Source organism: Aedes aegypti, chromosome 3 (genome assembly GCF_002204515.2).
Source record: "Aedes aegypti strain LVP_AGWG chromosome 3, AaegL5.0 Primary Assembly, whole genome shotgun sequence".
NCBI classification, from domain to species: domain Eukaryota; kingdom Metazoa; phylum Arthropoda; class Insecta; order Diptera; family Culicidae; genus Aedes; species Aedes aegypti.
In genome coordinates, this window is record NC_035109.1 from 318,405,671 (window position 1) to 318,420,727 (window position 15,057).

The 15,057-nt window shown below is 37.4% G+C and overlaps 1 protein-coding gene across 1 annotated transcript in view; it reads left to right on the top strand.

The window, feature by feature from the left end:
- LOC23687892 (dehydrogenase/reductase SDR family member on chromosome X) overlaps nt 1–14,637 on the top strand; it is an 81,136-nt gene extending 66,499 nt beyond the window's left edge. Inside the window, exons 6-7 of the mRNA XM_021853089.1 lie at nt 13,418–13,616; nt 14,190–14,637. Of these exons, the coding sequence (XP_021708781.1) occupies nt 13,418–13,616; nt 14,190–14,387 (397 nt within the window). The 3' untranslated portion in view covers nt 14,388–14,637. The remainder of the gene's footprint in view (nt 1–13,417; nt 13,617–14,189) is intronic.
- Nucleotides 14,638–15,057: the final 420 nt, after the last annotated feature.

Below are 15,057 nucleotides of genomic sequence, written 5' to 3' on the forward strand. Positions count from 1 at the left end.
TGACATTGGGTCACTGTAATTGAAATAACTTGTTTTTGAGAATATGATTGCAAAACCATTCATAGCTGAAAAATATTGATGAAATACGATGCAAACAAGACGAAAAGACATCTCAGATGTTTCACAAGTATGGTAAACCTACTTAAAAAAAGCGAATATACCGAAAAATTGAAGAGCTGTGAGAAAAAATATGTAAACCCAACAATAATTATCATTAAGTTTACATAAATTTTCTTGTTTTTTCCCTCAAATTGTCTTCAAAGTCTCATCCCCATTGCCATAAAGCCCTAGTTTCCCTAAAGGTGCACTAAAAAAGTGATTATTTTAAATCTTCGCAAATAGTTAAATTTCGATGCGACATTCCACGATCAATACATTTCAGGCAGAGGTTGACGTCATAATCCCAGTATTTCAGCGATCCAACTAATTTGTTATTCCGTGATATGTTTCTATAATATGAAAACACTGATAAATAATTAAATTAAAAAAAAAAAACATTTGAAAAAAATTTACTATGTTGCTGCGCACGTAACACAGTTTCTGGCTTGAGAAGTTGTCAAAATGCGTTGTATTGTTATTCAATGCATGGAATACTCAAGTAGACTTGTCACAGATGCTGTATTTAGAAAGAATAAACACATATAAATGAAAAAAGAGAACATCCGGCACCGTAAAATATCAAAAAAGTGGACTTGCAATTTCATTTACTATCGTTCTTGCTTGATTCAATCTCACCCCCATTTTTGATGTTTTAGACACCGTACCGAAAAAAATGAAATTTTTGTGGAAAAATCAAATACATTCCGGAAAATGCGTGTGAAGTGTAATGAAAAGACTTTCAACCTTCTACTAATATAACGATAGAGGTTAAAGTACATGCGTGATACTTTGCACATGGGAAATATAATGTTGTAAATTTTATCTAGTTTCAACATACAAGTTTATTGACATAGTAAACAAAAACTACTATTGCTAAAAATGTATAATGTGATGAATTACGTGTAATAATATGTTCCCTAACATATGAATTATAAATTTTAGTAATATCAGCGTTATTAGTTGAAATATTTCACAAATCATAATTTTCCGTTTTGACCCAATCTCACCCCCTAGACCCATTGTCAATCCCATCGACGGTACCGTAACAATTTAAATTTTTATTATTGCCAAAAATCAACAACTAGAAAAGGCTTCAAGAAAAAATGGAAAAAGCTAGGGATGTTCAAAAATAAAAATTATAAAAATCAAAAAACAAAATTTAAAAATTTGCGAATAAAAATAAATAAATGCCCAAAACGTGTTTAGAACGATTTAAGATAACGAAAAATAATACTTAAATCGAAAATAAAAATTTGGGTATTAGAGGGTTTTTTTTTTCCTCTGTGGGGACATGATACCACTGCGACCATTAAGTTGATCTATTGTGGTGTTATCCTCTTTGTTTTTGCCGTACTGTAGAAATATGTTTCTATATGAAGTAACTATCTCCACAGCTATTGGCGTGCATCCCAATCAGGTACTACGTTTCGGATAAAATGTAGTACCTGTTTTGGATGATAGTACTGAATTTCATTAGGCTCTAGCTAGCCTTTATCTAAATATCTACAACGCTTGTGGTATAGTGCAACACACTTGCACAACAAATGTTCAGTGCTTTCGCTTTCTAATTTACAGAAACGACACATATCTTCTGGCAATTTACCTATAATTTTAAGGTAACGTTTGCTGGGGCAGTGGCCTGTTAATAAGCCAGTATAAGTACTTAGATCGTGTTTATTGAGGTTTAACAACCTCAGCGTTTGATAGGCGTCTGGTTCGATGAATCGTTTGGACTGACGAGAGTCTATTGCGTTCTTCCAGTTTAGTTTAATTTTTGCCTTCATCCAGCTCTTTAATTGCATTTTCAGAGCACAAGAGGCCATTCCGAAGAACGGTTGAGGCCCTATAAATTGCATGGAAGAACCTTGTTTTGCTAACTGATCAGCTTTTTCATTTCCTTCTATTCCGCAATGGCCAGGAACCCAATATAGATTAACCTTATTACGATAGGACAACTGCTGCAGTAGCTTGGAACACTCCCAAACAAGTCTTGATGTGTAAGTTCTAGACTTCAAAGCGTTCAGGGCTGCTTTGCTATCTGAACAAATACATATATTAGCATTCCGGTAGCGCCTTTTAAGACAAATGTCAGCGCATTCAAGAATGGCATAAATTTCGGCCTGAAAAACTGTTGGCCAACTTCCCAGTGCATAAGATACATTTACTCCTGGGCCAAACACTCCTGACCCTACCATGTTATCTTGTTTTGAACCATCAGTGAAAAAAATTAATGATCCAGATCGGAAAGTTGGTCCTCCTGTGTCCCAATCCTGGCGAGTTACATCAGCAACCCAAAAACGATGATCAAAAAAGCTACGCTTCAACATATAATCTTCGTTCACTAAGTACACTGGACTTATTTTGAAGTGCTTCAATATAGTCATATGTCCTTTTAGTTCACTATCAGCGCTATCTAAGGACCTTCTGACTCTGATAGCACTCTTAACTGCATCCATTTGTATATAGTCATGAAGTGGAAGAAGATTTAACATTGCGTTCAACGCATTTGAAGGGGTATTTCGTATTGCCCCAGTAATTGAAATAGTAGCAAGCCTTTGTAGTTTATTTAACTTAGCTTGAGTAGCGACTTGTTTGGTTTTTTCCCACCAAAAAATTGATGCGTATGAAATAATGGGTTTAACAATGGCCGAATAGATCCAGCATATCATCTTCGGTTTCAGACCCCATTTTTTACCAAAGGTTCTTTTGCAGCCCCAGAAAGCATTTCTTGCTTTTTCTATCTGTTGTTCTATATGCTTATTCCAAACAAGCTTACAATCTAATATAACGCCTACAAATTTGGCACTAAGAGATAAGGACAGTTTAGTATCTCCTATTTTGAGAGCTGAAATGCAGATTTTACGTCTTCTTGTAAACGGTACTATTGTAGTTTTATCAGGATTTATACTTAATCCTTCATTATTGCACCATTCTAAGGTTAAGTTGAGTGCTGTTTGCATTCGCTCGGAAACAGTTTTATCGAATTTTCCGCGGACTATAATAATAATATCATCTGCAAATCCAATTATTTCGAATCCTTGAAGCTTTAGCTTTACAAGTAGGTCATCAACAATCAGAGACCAGAGAAGAGGAGAGAGAACTCCCCCTTGCGGACAGCCTTGAACAGCTGTTACCTTTACAACTGAATCTCCTAGATATGCTGATATTTCCCTTCTAGATAGCACCTCTTCTATCCACTCAATCATTTTTTCAGGGAAATCTCGATTTCTCATGGCGTTTTTCATCGATGTAAAACTAGCGTTGTCAAACGCGCCTTCTACATCGAGAAAAGCAGCCAATAGTATCTCCTTAGTGTCAAAAGTTTTTTCAATTTTTGAAACCAGCGAATTGAGAACTGAAAGTGTCGACTTACCAGTCTGATAAGCGAATTGAGCTCTACTTAATGGCTTATTTTTAAGTATATTTGATTTAATGTACTCATCTATAAGCTTTTCCATTATTTTTAAAAATATTGATGTAAGACTTATTGGCCTAAATGATTTTGGCACTGTTTTATCTTTTTTATTAGATTTCGGTATAAACACTACCCGGACTTGCCTCCATTTAGTTGGAAGATATCCCAGAAGAAAGCTAGATTTGAATAGAGTCATTAGAATAGGGATAATAGTTTCCTTGCACTTTTGAAGATGCGCCGGAAAAATCCCATCTAAACCAGGTGTTTTGAAAGATTCGAAAGAATCCAATGCCCATTCAATCTTAGAATTCAATCTTAGAGGGTTAATTAAACGAGCTATTGTATCGATTTGTACCGATGGTCTAGGTTCTCCAACCGCGTTCATTACGTTCTTGAATGACTTAGACTTTATGTTGTGCTAAAAAAGAATCGCAATTCAATTCTTGACACATTTCTGGGTATATACACTTTCCGTCATCATTCGCTGCATAGATGGAGAAATCTTCCCAGATGTATGGAAGCGGCAGAAATTGGTGCTACTACCAAAGGCAGGGAAACCACCAGGTGACCCGTCGGCTTTTAGACCTATATGTGTGCTAGCTACGACGGGCAAGTTGTTGGAGAGGTTGATCCTCAACTACTAGCTTGTACACAGAAGGTGCGGATGACTTGTCCAACAAACAGTATGGATTCAGGATAGGTAAATCCGCTCGGGACGATATACAGTCGGTCGTTCAGACAGCTGAAGTGGCAATCAAGCATAAAAAGGGCAGCATCCGTTACTGCGCGGTTGTCACTCTGGATGTGAAGAATGCGTTCAATAGCGCAAGCTGGGAAGCGATAGCCCACGCACTTCACCGCCTCAAGTGCAGTTGGGGTCTATTCACAAATTTCATAACTCTGAAGGGGGTGGGTGGGTGTCTTGAAGCTGTTACAGCTCATACAAAATATTAATTATATTCATACAAAATGTGTTACGAAGGGGTGAGTGGGTGTCAAAAATGAACATTTTCGGCGATCTGAAATTTGCGAATGAACCCTTGTGTAAGCTTCTAGAAAGCTATTTTGATGGTAGGGTTCTACTGTATGACACAGATGAGGGGTAGAAAAGCGTTCGAATTACCGCGGGAGTACCTCAAGGTTCAATCCTGGGCCCGCTGTTGTGGAAAGCGATGTACGATGACGTACTGAGACTGCCCCTTCCGACGAGTGTTAAGATTGTTGGCTTCGCCGACGATATCACCCTAGTGATCTATGGTGAATCGATGGCGGAAGTAGAGTTGACAGCAGCGCACTCTATTTCCATAGTTGAGGAATGGATGAAGTCTAGGAAACTAGAAACTGGCCCGTCACAAGACTGAGGTGGTGGTGGTCAACAATCGCAACGGGCGCTTATCTCGGTAGGTGATTGCACCAAAGAGTCCAAGCGATCCCTTAGGCATCTTGGGGTAATGATCGATGACTAACTCAGCTTCGCTAGCCACGTTGAGTATGCCTGTTAAAGGGCATCTACGGCTATAGCGGCGCGTTCGAGGATGATGTCTAACAGCTATACTATAATTTCCTGCAAATGCAAGGAAAATGTGGGCTTCGTAGCCGTGTGGTTAGTGTCACCAGGCATTCAACCACATCGTGTTATGGAGTGTGGGTTCGATTCCCGCCTCGGGCGGAAAACTTTTCGTGAGGAATGCTTTCCGACTGTGCCACTGGGCGTTGCATGCTAGTCCGTTGTCTAGTGTGGTGCTTCCTTCAAAGGGCAAAATGCCCACTGGAAGCATTAACGTGTAGGTGTCTATTAAATGCAAGCTCCTGGCAAGCGTGGTGGACCAATCTAGTCAAAAACGCTAGGAACGGGCAGAAACCTAAAGCGGTTGAAAAGCACGTATAGGATCATGTGCTTAAAAGTTACAAGTACATACCGAAAGGTATCTAAAAAGGCCGTGTGCATCATAGCCGGGATGACTCCCATCGGGCTCATCATCAAGGAAGATGTGCAATGCTTCAAACAAAGAGGTACCAGAGGAATCCACAACGCGTATAAAGAGGCAACGCTAAGAGGTCTGGTAGTAGCAATGGGATAGCTCAACTGAAGGTAGATGGACCCATCGGCTAATACAAAATGTGTCAGATTAGTGTAAATGAAACCATGGGGAAGTGAACTTCCACATGACGCAGTTTCTGTCAGGACATGGTTACTATAGACAGTACCTGCATCGGTTCGGGCACTCAGAATCTCCTGAGTGCCTCAATTGTGCTGGTGTGGATGAAACAACGGAGCATGCCGTGTTCGATTGCCAGCGTTTCATTGTTGTGAGAGATCGCATGCTCGCTACATGCGGAGGAGACACGTCCCCCGACAATACAATAGAGAGAATGTGTGCGGATGTCGAGTGCTGGGAATGCAGTAACTACGGCTGTCACTCACATTATATTAGAATTGCAGCGCCTATGGCGTTCCGACCAAGCGTTGGTTGCAGAGGATTAGAGGGTCCCTTGTATCATTGTTTAAGTCAGCTAGGAGAAGCAGTTTACCTAGGCTGCTTCTGCTATATGTGTTGTGCTATATGCTCTGGCCCCTTGCCGAAGAAATACCGTATGGTAGTTCCGGGAAGATGAGGGTTTGAGGCCAAGGGTAATGCCTGTGCGCTCTGTACACCACTTCAGCAATTCAAAAAGAATTGCTCAAGTACAATGCATGAGCTGGTTGTCGTAGGTCGTCGTTGGTGCGTCATCCCCACACTGCCAGAGTTACCTTCTCAGGCGTCTGTGTGCAGATATACCCCTTGTAAAAAAAAAGTATTGCAACACTCAGCTGAACATTGAAGCACTCCGAAATGCTTAGCACCACCTCATAACAGGGACTCTTCAAAAGGCTATATCTTGAAATGCTGGTTATCTTTAATTAATGATGCGGTCTTCAGCAAACTTGTTTAGCAGATCAAGAAATTTCGACATGCAAACAGTTTGGTTCGAAATTTTGCCGCTAAGTGGCGCTAGCGAGCATGATAAATTGAGCATTCTAAATTAGTTCTATCTTGTGATCTACAGTAGTACAAGTCGTTGGCAATAATGTTCAGAAAGTCAAGGACATTCGAGGAGCAATCCGTTTGGTTCGAAATTTTGCCGCTAGATAGCGCTAGTGAGCATATAAGATTTTATATTTTCATCAAGTTCTATCTTTTTAACCACAAGAGATAGAAAGATCAAGTTTCCGGCTACCAAAAGAAAAGAATATCTCGGGCGCAAACAGTTTAATTAAAAATTAGTCAGCATGTAAAATTGGACATTTTAAGCGAATTCTACATTATGACACACATAAAATAGAAATTCCGAATCTTGGGCAAAGTTGTTCAGAAAGTCCAAATCATTCAGATGGCAAACAATTTGGTTCTTAATTTTACCGGTAGTTGGCGCCAGTAGGCTAATGATATTAAGAACTTTAAACTAGTTCCATCCTGTGATGATTAATGCGTAATTTATACTAGTTTTATCTCATAATTTTTATAATAGAATGTACAAGTTTTTTGCAAATATGTTTTGGAGGTCAATGATATCCGGTAGTGAATGAGATCTGATCCACATTCTAGTGATTCAGGTATGATTTGCTTATGTGCGAGAGACCTGACTAACATTATATTCGAATTCTTCAGATCAGAATTACTTCTATCCTAGTTATTCAGGATTTATTCACTGTATATCCAAGTGTTTCAGGTTTGATGCATTTCACATTTCACATTATTTGCAGTGAATTTGCAACAAAATCTCAAGCGTGAGATTTACAAAGCAGATCTCTTATGAGTTTGCTCTCACAGTAGAGCGTATTGATTGAGATTTGAGTGTGAGTCTATCAACACTGATTGAACTGATCCAGGTTTGCTTCGCTAAATATTCAAAAGATTCATGTCAGATTATTCACTTCATATTCAATGTATTCAGTTTTAACTTGCAAGTGATTCATGACAGATTCACTTCATGTGTAAGTGGTTCAGGGTTAATTTTCTCCATATTCAAGCGATTCATGCATGATTAAATCAATATTCATGTGATATACCATATTCATTTGTTTCAAGTTTAATTAATTTATATTCAAGTGATTTCAAGTGATTCATGTCTGATACACTTCATATTTCAGTGTTTCACGTTTAATTCACTTCATATTCAAGTGGTTTAGGTCTGATTAATTTCATATTCATGTGATTCAGGACAGATGAACTCCATATTCCAATAATTTATGGTTGATTCCAGTGATTAAGGTCTGATTCCCTTCATGTTAAATCAGTTTTTGACTAATCACTTTGTTTGTGATTAATGCCTGATTCACTTTATATTTCAGTTTCAAATACGATTAACTTTATTTCTTAGTGATCCAGATCGGATTGGCTCCATATTAGAGAAAATCGAGGCTGATTCAATCAATATTAAAATGATTCAGGTGTGATTCACTTCATATTCAAGTGTTTCGAGTTTGATTAAATACATTTTGCTACGAATCTGATCTGATTTGGTTCATATTTAGGCATTCACGACAAATTTACTTCATTTTCAAGTTATTCAGGTCCTATTTTCATAATTTTCAAGTATTTTAGTTATGCTTTAATAGTCATTTGAACGACTCAGGTTTTTAGTTCTCAAATGATTCATATTGTATTTTTGTCATATTCGAATCTGACTCGAATATAAACATGTGTTTCAGAATCAGGTATGTTGTTCTTCATATTCAAGTGATTCAGTTCAGATGCACTTCAAGTGATTCAGGACTGATTCACATTACAATCAACTCTTCATAACTCGATATTTATGGGACCATCGAGTTAGGGAGGTATCAAGTTACAAAACACAAAACCAGTGCATATGCGATCCAAGGGACCATCGAGTTAGCCATGAAAACCAACTTTTACTATAGTTCTCTAACTCGATATCGAGATACCGAATATCGAGTAAGGGAGAGATGACTGCATATTAAAGTAATTCAGATCTGAATTACTTCATATTCAAGTGGTTCAGGTCTGATTCACCTAAAATTTAAGATATTCAGTTTGTTTAATTGCATTTTTTAGTAAATTATGTCAAATTCACGATGTCCGACCATTTGGCCGAATACCGTTTGGCCGAATCACGAACAAAAAAAAACTCTTCACCGCTGATGAGCGGGATTCATAAGTGTGGCCCAATAACTGATCAGCTAATTAATTTGTTGATTTTTATGATGAGGCCGAACGTCATGTTTATCGGTATACTAGTGCTCATAGAAAATAATTAAAACGTTAATTCAGGATTAATTGTGTCAAAGCTCTGAGTAGATGGTTGGTTCGTTTCTACTTTTCCAACGTTGTGCTAGGGTTTAGTTTGATTTTCATCCGATTTTTTTCTTTTTTAGCTATATTTAGCTATTCTTTCCTAAATGTTGCTATTCTTTGTTTTGTATTGGTACCATAACTATTAGAAGCAATTTAGCTTATATTCCAATTGGGAATTTTACCTGCTTTAAATCATTGCCAGTTTTTTTAGTTATTCTGATATAATAGTTGTTTGTATTACGCTTGCTTAAATTTTTATAAGAAATTTTTCCTTCTTTTGATCATGAGCTATTCTTCCTTATTTGAATATGTTTTATAGTTTATTGGAATTATGGCTTATAATACGCTCATAAAGAGTCTTATTGAAAACATATTTTTAGCACAAGACTTAGCTTAGGTGAGATGTCGTTCTCCTCCAAGATTAACTCTCGATATCAGTAAATCGAACGACTTGGTGAACACTTGTGTCAAATAGGCTCACTCCGTTGTGAAAAAAAATCCAAAACTCGTGGTTGCTAGAACTATGAATAAATTTACTTAGAACAATTCGAAGGATTCAACCAAATCAATTTATCAAAAGCTGACTACAAACGCTTTGCGAAAACTCCCGGTCAACCACTCAGTGGTTTTTGATAACGATTAATATCTATTCTTTGTTAATCGTTGGTGATCGATATCGTTGGACTAAGGTCTATAAAGAAACTGTATAACTGGATGGTTGATCGGTCCTCTGCTGGCAACTATAACCGCTAACAGAGAAGTGAATAATTGCTATCATTTAGGATGTTCTTCTTCCAGCATTGATTGTTTTTTGATCTAACACTGAAGGGTTGTCTATGAATCATAATTTATCCTTATTTGAGGATAAACTGCTTTTTGAAATTTATTACAAATGCATGGTAACTGTAGTGCACTATTATTTTCAATGTCGGCCAAACGGCATTGGGGGGAAATAATGAAAAATAAGCAATTAATGTTTAAAGGCATTTACACCTCTTCGAAAAGGTAGAGAAAATCCCGTTGAATCATGCCTCCGTATAAATTCTTTAGACAATTATCTGCAGTATTTCTGAAATAGCTTCTGGGGAGATTTCTGTATGAAGTGCTGAAGTTAATCTTGAAGAAATATCTAAGAATTTCCCTGAGGAAAGAGAAATAAAAATCTGATAAAACTTTGCAGAAATTCTACTTGAGATCCGTTTTGAAATCTATTTATGGAGTTTAGCCTAGGATAGTTCATCTCTGCAATTTTGGAAAAAAATTAGATGGATCCCTGGTATTCTCCTGGAATCTTTGTAGAAATACTCTGAGTCATTACTAAGTTTCTAGAGGATAATAAATTAAAATTCTCAAAATGAATCATTTTACATTTGCGATAAATGCATTGATATATTGCACATCTATTTTTTTGAAAGAATGTTTGCTGAATTTCCGAAAGATAATTAGTTACTCCTACTTCATGAACTTCTTGGAGAAATCTTTCAAAGACTTTTCGGAGGTATCGCTGTGTAAACTCTTATGCAGTAATGGAAAGTGGGGAACATTTCTGCTGAACTAGAACAAAAACAAAACCAAACGCTCCCGAGCGTCTGAGCTCTGGTTTACTCGCATCTGTCGTGCTCCCGAGTAGCCGAAGCTAAATGCGATTCGCGAACGTGTTTGGAGCTGTTCAGAGTCATATTGTGCTTTTGGGAAAAAAGCTGCTTCCCCTCCGAGATTTATGCTTTCCAAGGGTTTTTTTACTACAAACTAGTAATTTGCTGTCGATTTGATGGTTATACAATTAATTTGTCTGTCAAAACCATAATGAATCACACCTTGCTCGGTTGTTCACGAGCAGTGCTATTAAATGTCATGAATTTCACCTGATTTTGACATTTTAATATTGCTAATATCATCGCTCCTAGTAGAAAAAGTCATCGGAAAATGTTTTTCCTGGTGACGTTTTCCGAGTTACAATTGATTGCCAATATTTGCTTTTGCGATATTTCGCATGCGAGGATGCTATAAGCATTTCATGTTTTCCAAAATTTTGACATTAAACAGCACTGCTCACGAGTAAACGTTCCCGTGCTTGTTGCTACTTCTTTTGACATGTTCTCCCGAGCAGACGGGTGCGGACTTACTGTTTGTTATGCGTTGGTATACACTCGTGAGCTGCTTTGTGATGCGAAACCACTGTTCTTATGTGACAACTTCAGAACATTATTTGAATATTATTTGGAAGACTTCCCCAGTCAATTAAGGAAAAAATTCTAGAAGACTCCTAGGATGATTTTCTTTTGAATTTCTGTAAAAATCATTGATAATTCACCTAAAAATGACCAAATCCTTCATAAGTTACTGGAATAATTCATGAATGATTTCCTGAAAGCATAATTGGGAAACACCCTAAAAAACTTTGTATAAATTTATTTCGATTTCGCGAAAAATACTAGAAAATTGTTTAGTGAATACCAATATATTTTTTTTAAATTACTCAGTAGACTTCCCGAATGAGTACAGTGCCCGTTCATTTTTGGAATGGTTCGGTTTTGGCAACATGGAAATTAATATACAAAAAATTATCATGGGTCAGTCACCGATCTTGTTGATTCCAATATTTCTGTGGACATTTCTGAGGCTTATCATGTTTAAAATAGCTAAATTAAATTTGTGGTCATTATTACGGTGATAAAGATGTGATGAAAACAACCGTTCGATTTTAGCACGGTTCGATTTGGGCAACATGCAAATTTTTGGCTTGTTGCCAAAATCGAACGGACACTACACCCAAAGGAAATTCTGGAACATTTTTTGGGAGATTTCCTATTCTTTAGTCAACTGGTAGGCGTTAAGTCAGACTAGTGCTTTTCACGTACTTAAACTACCATCGGACGGGACTACTTTTGATTCCGGGAGCTACTTTGCACACTCACGTTTTGAAATAAATATTAATCTGAGCACGTCTTTGGCACTCTTATTAACCAACGTATGCTCTATCACAAGGCATGATTGTGTTTTGGAATAACATCAAAACAGGATGAACAACAACATTTAAAAAAGTCCGAATTAATATTCACAAGGTGTAAAACATTGGCTATGCGAACCTTGTTTGAATGTTTCACAAGTCGTGGAAAGTTATTGGGAGCATCACTAAACTATCGAATCATCATGTTTCATAAACATTTGTGATAGTGTTTGCTTAAAATATTTGTTTTATTAAAATAATTGATCAAAGGTCTTATTTTTACGACTCTTATTTTATTATAATGTTTTTGGTTTGTATATTTTACACCATAAAAAAAATAAAATTAATATTTTGAAAAGTGAGTAGACCTATTTCGAAATGTAAGCCCCCACCCCCCAGCCCCCCGTATTTACGCCAATGGTTTCATTTAAGAGGAAGTTGAAAGTTTAATTTTGATACTGCCTAATGAAAATTTTGAATAACATGATTCGCTGAAATTTGTTATATATGTGTAATTGTTTCGAGCTTTGCTATTTTCTAAATTTTATATCAATTAAATGGATTATATCAAACACAATGAAAGATTATCTAAAGAATCAGCTTGAAAGTTATGAGAAAAGCTGATGTTATAATAAAATTGTGGAAATTTCTGAAAATGTCCAAAGTAGCCCCTTTTTTGTCTTGAAGGTCACACTTTCTTCGATATTCAGGCATTTTTGTAATTTCTTGATTGATTTTCCTCATATTTTGCATATTTGTTACGTACATGATATGTAATATGTTGTATAATATATAACTTAAATAAATGCAAGAATTATTAATATCTATCTATAATTCTAAGAGTTACAAATCCTCAAAGATGAAGAATGTGGAAATAATGTTAAAAAAAGCCTCGTTTGACGGTATTCGGAATAACAAAACATTTGCATTATTAACCATAATATTTAAACTAATCTATTTGATAAAAAAATCTGCATTTAAATTGGATCGAAAAGATTAGAATTGTTGGAGTCTTTTGTTTATTTTTACAAGGTCAGAATATTTTTATTCAGGTCTGTCCGAACACAGACCCATTCCCCATAGCTCGATAATCCGTGTCTTGATCTCGACGATCAGTTGTTCTGATTTTGTCTTCTGGAATTGGATATTTCTCGAATCTCTCGATGGTCCGTTCAATATCGTGTTATAGACGGTTTACTGTAAATTATATAGTAGGTATTTTATTTTATCCTTAAAGGGAGAAAAATAATTCGAAAAACCTAAAATTTGGAGAACCTGAAATTTGAAAAGAAATCCATGAATTATTTCCTGTAAATCCAATAAAAGGATCTCCGGAATTTTTTCAACAAATCATTCCTGGTAAAATTAGCCTCAAAAACTCTCAGAAAACGTAGCGGAGGCATTCTCGTAGGAAAAAAGAATAAAAAAAAAATTGTCGGAATCTGTTGGTTCCCTGCAAAATCTATTACATGTATTTTGTAAAACATTATTCAATCAATTTTGTTTCTACGACCAATTAACTTTTGTCAAAATATAATTAATAATTAATTTACTCGATTTACATTTTTCAATGAACAAGCCTCAACGCCGGCTCACAACCCAAACCTAATCAAATTCTTTTTTCTCCTCTCTCTAACGCCGGATTTCGGACTGCAGCAAAAACTACTACCCCGCGGAGGCATACAACCAGAGCAAACTGGCCCAGGTCCTGTTCACCAAGCACGTCAACCTGCAGTTCGAGGAAGACGAGGAACCAATCCAGGCCCACTCGCTGCACCCCGGGGTCGTCAATACCGATCTGTTCGAACACTCGAGCACCACCTACATCCCGTGGGTACGGCAGTTGCTGTTCAAGGTATGTATCCGATGTCTACGCGGTCAATGGTTATTAAGGGTATGCGACATTTCGAATGATTCCTTCAAACAACGTTGGAAACGAGATTCCGTGGAATACCACGGAATTTAAAAAAAAAAAAACGAAATAAAGTCGGAACAAATCATAAATATTTCTTTTGTTTAGAACGGGATTATAAAAATATAATGTGTTAAGGGGGTAATAAACAACCAGTTAAATTTATCATTTTATTATTCTCATTTGTAACAAAGGGATGGTACACAAATTATGTCACGCTAAATTTCCACTTTTTCGACCCCCTCCCCCCCCCCCCTTTGTCACACTTTTTGTATGAGTTCTCCGAAAATTTTGTAAGGCTTGTCACGCTTGGCTCGACCACCTCCCCCATCCCCTGGAGCGTGACGTAATTTGTGCATGACCCCAAACTGATGTTTTTGACCGTTTTGATTCATATACCGGACACTTAACCGCAAATCGTTTTTTTTTTTCATACCGCATCGTAATAAGCGCATACCGCATACCACGAACGGCCATAGCCACTATAACTAATCTGTTCCATTTATGACTTTGCAGAACCCGGAGCAGGGATCCCGGACCGTCGTGTACGCTGCCATCGCGCCGGAACTGGAGGGCAAAGGCGGAACCTACCTGAGCAACTGCCGCGTCGCTTCCTGCCATCGCTTCTGGAAGAACTCGGTCCAGTGCGACAAGCTGTTCCAGTTCACCTGTGATACGCTAGGAATTAAGGACTTTTTCCACAAGGCGAAGTAGGTGTTATAGGAGAGATGGACCCGTCCATGCTGGGATAAGCTCCGAATAGCGGTGCAATTTATTCAGTTATGTGTTTGTTTCCTCCGTTTCTGTGCTCAAAACAACAACCATCAGCGCAAATATAGAGATTCATTCTGCTACACTCTTCACGGTGATGCTTTTAAGGTGTATTCAGATTCTCCGGTCGGACTCGAGAAAAGTGGATCCATGTTAGTGTTGAATCAATGCAAGTATAATAAAAAGTAAAACCGACGAGAGCAAAGACGACTAATGGACTTTCTTCCATTTCGTTTCGACCTCAAGCTCCGTTCTGTTCGTCACCTCTCAGTAGGTATACCCTCTACCCAGCGGATCTCGTCTTTTATTCATGATAATCCGAACAAAAATATGATGCGCGCTGACGGCAAATTGCGGGCTGCAAACTTCGTCTCGGAGTTACAAGAAAATTTGCTCCCACTCATGGAAAGCTTTTCCACGCACACAAGAGTAGTTTGGGTCAATCATGGACAAAATTATGTTCTGCCCGTAACGATCTTCTCATGGACCAGTTAGTATTGATCCAAAACCTTTGAAGCTTAATTAGGATTAATAATGAATCATTGCCGGACATCTATAAACCTTCTTCTCTTTCTTCTTCTTCTTCTTGGAAGTACGTCCTCGCTGGGAGAGC